Below are 4652 nucleotides of genomic sequence, written 5' to 3'. Positions count from 1 at the left end.
GTGTGTGTGTGTGTGTGTGTGTGTGTGTGTGTGTGTGTGTGTGTGTGAATGTATCTACTCCTCAGCTCTTCCTTCAAAGAAAAGGAATAGACATAAAATCCATCTCTTACTTCAAGGCTCAGCTAAGGTGCCTCCTCCTCTGTGGAGCCTTCTCTGAATACACACACACACACACACACACACACACACACACACACACATGCACGCAATGCACACAGCTGAAAGTGCTCTGTCCCTCTTCAAATTTCTTTTTCCCTTTCTAAAAATTTATGCACAGACTTGTTCTTTTTTTTCTTTCAGTTCCCAAATTCTCTCCACCCTTCTACCCCCTCTCCCACCCATTGAGAAGGCGAGAAAAACAAAACCTATTACAAATATGTGCAGATATGCAAAACAAGTTTCTACCTTAACTGTGTTCCAAAAAAGGGAAAGAAATAGGAAAAAATGCTTCAATTTGCACTCTGAGTCCATCACTGCGCCTTTAGTTTGGTTGAGATAGGGAAAAGACCTTGCCAGAAAGGAAAAGAAAGGAAGGGAAGAAGGGAAGAGAAGGGAAAGGAAGGACAGAGGGAAGGGGAGGGGTGGGGAGTGGAAAGGAGAGGATCTGGGGGATAGTCCATCTTGTTCAAGGGACAGCCAGGTAGCCAATGTCACTGGACTATAGAGTATGTGAAGAGGAATAAGGTATAAGAAGCCTGGAAAGATAGGAAGAGGCCAGGCTCTGAAGGGCTTTAGAAGCCAAACAGAAGATTTTCTGTCTTGTATTGGAGTTGATAGGGAATCGCTGGTGTTCACTGGCCAAGTGATGATGTAGCCAGACTTGGACTCTGGGTAAATCCATGACGGCCAAGTGGAGGATGGAGGGGCTGGGGAGGGACTTGCTGTAGTAATCCAGGTGGGAGGTGATGAGGGCCTGCCCCAGGGTAGGGGTGTCAGTGTCAGAGGGAAGGGGGGGCGTTTTGAAGGCAGAAACAACACATCTTGACGGCTGACTGGGTATCAGGGGCCAGAGAGAGGGAGGAATCCACAGCTTGTCAGGAGGCGACCGTGCAGTTTCCTGGCCCCACTTCTTTCTCCTGCCCTCTCTCTGCCCTTTGCCTGGCCCAGGCAGGTAGTGATAGGAAGGACACACAGTGCCTGGAAAGCCTGTGGACAGCGTCCCCTTTTTGTCAGGATCTCCCCTGAGTCGCCTGGGTCTCCATTGATGCTGACACTCCCTGTTCAGGCATCAGACAGAAGGGCATTGACAATATTAACAAAGTTTCTAGATCCAGACCAATCCACGGCAATCTAGACTGCCAGTCACTTCCTGCTCTAAACTTGACCATTCACCTTTGACATCTGGAAGGGGCTGGTGGATGGAGCGGAGACAGAGGGCTGGCCTTGGGCCAGGAAGGTGTGGGTTTGAATCCTGCATCTGATCCACTTCACCTGGAGGAGCCTTGATTTCCTGCCTCATCCCATGGAGACAACACCTGCAGCTCCTCATTTTTTAAATTATTTTTTCCCCAGTTACATGTTAAAACAATTTTTAAACATTTTGGAGGGGCTTAGGCAATGAGGTTAAGTGACTTGCCCAGGGTCACACAGCTAGTAAATGTTATGTGTCTGAGGCCAGGTTTGAACACAGGTCCTTCTGAATCCAGGGCCGGTGCTCTATCTACTGTGCCATCTAGCTGCCCCCTAAACATTTTTTTAGAGTTTTCAGTTCTAGATTGTATCCCTCCCTCCCTTTCCCCCTCCCTGATATGGTAAGCAATCTGATATAGTTTATACATGTGTAATCATGTTAAACATTCCATATAAGTCATTTTGTTCAAGAAGACTCAAATAGAAAGAACAAAAAAGAAAAGAAAGAGAAAGCGAAAAATAGGATGTTTTGGTCTGTCTTCAGATGCAATCTTTCTCTGGAGGTGGATAGCATTTTTCTTCATGGGTCCTTTGGGATTGTCTTGGGTCGTTGTGTTGCTGAGAGTAACGAGGTCATTCACAGTTGTTCATCAGACAGTGTTGCTGTTACTGTGTACAGCATTCTCCTGGTTCTGCTCACTTCACTCTGCATCTGTTCATGTAAGTCTTTCTAGGTTTTTCTGAAACCATCCTCTCTTCATTTCTTATAGCATAATAACATTCCATCACAATCATGTACCACAGCTTGTTTATTTAGCCGTTCCCCAATTGATGGGCATCCCTCTGATTTCCGATTCTTAGCCACCACAGAAAGTTCAGCTCCTCCTTCTCAGGGCTTAGGTGAGATGAGGTATAGAAAGGATTTCGCAAACCTTACGGGCAGGTAGTAATGGGAGTTGACAACCAGCATGTGGAACATTTTTGGAAAGATTCAAACAGTGGGAAAATCCCCGAGAAGCAGAGCCAGGCAGGTGGGAGGAGGGGAGCAAGACGCATGAGAATCGTCTGCAAGGACGAGGGGTTTGAACCACAGAGGAGGCTTGGAGGGAAGTGGCCCATGCCTTCAGGTCCCGGAAAGGTCCTCAAGGGGAAGAGGGATCAGGTTTGTTTTGTTTGGCCTGGGAGCGGAATGGGGACAGGTGGAAGGTGGGGAGGAGGATCACGTTTGATGTTTGTCAAAGAAGCTTTCGGCAATGAGAAGTGTCCCAGCAAGCAGCGGCTTCCCCTTCCCCTGGAGGTCTCCCCGTGGCACCTGGAGGAGCCCTTCCTTGCCGGGGTGTTGGAGAGGGAATTCCTTTTCAGATCGAAATCGTTGGCCTAGTTGCCTCTGAGGTTCTTTCCAGTGCAGAGATTCAGATTCATTGAAGCCTAACTCAGAAACATACTAGCAGTGTGACCTCTCTCAGCCTCGTTTATCCTAACTGTAAAATGGGAATAATAATATGTGTGCTATCTACTTCCTTACCTGAGGAAAGTGCTTTGCAGCCTGGTAAAGTGCTCTAAAAGTGGGAGTTATCATTGTTATGATGTTCCGTTTGGGCTTTTCTCCCAAAGTATCTTGGGCCAGAATTACCCTGGTCAACAGTCATCACTCTGGTGAAAATGGGTTTTTAACCAACTTCCACACAATGGCGTCCAGGGAACTGAAGCCAGGCCCTAGAACAGATCCCTTTGAATGTGGTGCGGGTTGTTTTGGTGATACTTCCTTGTAATTCTTTTCCTCAACCCTCCTGAGCTGGGAACCTGAGCATTTGGGGACTGTTTGGTTTCATCTTATTTATCCAGGATCTAGCATTTGCCTGGAGAAAGAGCTCCCAGAAGAAATCACTGCTGAGATATTCACTGCTGACATTCTTGGCTTGCCCATTCCTGAAGACATCTGAAAAGGCCACCGAAGTGGGAGGGACCCAGGAAACACAGGACTTGGTCTTTTCCCCAAGGGATGCTGCTCTCCACTTAACACACTTCCCCCAACCCCCCACCCCCCCCCCCCCCCCCCCCCCACTGATCCTTTTAGGGATTTTTAGGATTACAAGCAAATTTCTGTAAAGCACAGAAGTCGAGATGTTGGAAAGGCCAGTATACTTCTAGTTCACAAAGCCCATGAACGGGGGAATTGGGTTAAGAATGAAACATGAAAATTAAAGCAAGATAAGCTGTGAATTGCACATAGTTATTTGGGTCTGTCCTTGTTCTCTGGAGGTGATTTTTCCAGGAGACCAGAGAGAGAAAGGCCTCTGAGAACTGGTCTATGGGTAGGGTGGGAGTCAGGGGGAGTGGAGGGGTTGGCACACAGGAAGCACCTTCTGTCACTGACTTCCTCTGCAAGACACAAGACAAGCTACATTCCCAGAGGAGTATGTGTGGCCCCATGTTAATTCTCTTAAGTCACCCATGACTACCCAAGTGAGTCATCAGCATCAATTGTGTGGGCTTTGTTTGGAGGGGTGGGTCCCTTCCAGAATTGGCTTATCTCATCCGGATGGGGATGGCCGTTAACATTAGGCATCAACAGCCATGCCTAATCCAAACAGGAACCTCAGAAGAGAGGCTAAAGAACAAGGCACACGTCCCAGACTGCCCACATGTGCTGTCGAACCACAAACCACCCCACCAGGGCGGCACATCCCAGCTGGGTCTGGGCTGGTCTTCGCCTCTATCTCCCCTGGGCACATTGTGTTTGCTCTCTTGTGTCTCCCCCGGCATGGATGACCCTGGGCCTGACACAGGGAGGAGTTTAGGACCGCGATTCAGCAACTTCAACGGGTTGTTCTGTGAACCGATAACAATTCACATTTCCATGGCACTTAAAGTTTGCAAAACACTTTCATCAGTGTATTGGTTGAGGTATTGCACTTGATATTTACCAAGTGCTTTGTGTATGTTATCTCATTTGATCCTCAGAACAATGTAGGTGCTGTTATCATCCCCATTTTACAGATGGGGACACTGAGGCAGAGAAGTGACTGGCCCAGAATCACACAGCAAGGAAGTGTCTGAGGCTGCATTTGAACCCAGGTCTTCCCGACTCCAAGTCTGGCACTCTGTCCTCTGCACCACCTGACTGGTAGGCAGTGCAAGTATTATTCCAATTTTATAGATGAGGAAACAGAGAGTCAGAGAAGTGAAGGGACTTGCTCAGGGCCACACAACTTCAGAACATCAAAGCTTAAACTCTGGGCACCCCATTTTAGAAAGGACCCCAAAAAACTGGATGAAGAAGGGCCTGGAGATCATGATAT

At 47.9% G+C, this 4652-nt stretch overlaps 1 protein-coding gene across 1 annotated transcript in view; it reads left to right on the top strand.

Moving 5' to 3' along the window:
* WDR66 (WD repeat domain 66) overlaps positions 1-3386 on the top strand; it is an 83501-nt gene extending 80115 nt beyond the window's left edge. The window contains exon 22 of the mRNA XM_027853455.1: positions 3196-3386. Coding sequence (XP_027709256.1) covers positions 3196-3293 — 98 coding nt within the window. The 3' untranslated portion in view covers positions 3294-3386. The remainder of the gene's footprint in view (positions 1-3195) is intronic.
* Positions 3387-4652: the final 1266 nt, after the last annotated feature.

Source organism: Vombatus ursinus, unplaced genomic scaffold, assembly GCF_900497805.2.
Source record: "Vombatus ursinus unplaced genomic scaffold, bare-nosed wombat genome assembly UNPS02009994.1, whole genome shotgun sequence".
NCBI classification, from domain to species: domain Eukaryota; kingdom Metazoa; phylum Chordata; class Mammalia; order Diprotodontia; family Vombatidae; genus Vombatus; species Vombatus ursinus.
Note: the sequence above shows the minus strand (reverse complement) of the source record. Positions and strands in the feature narration are given on the sequence as shown.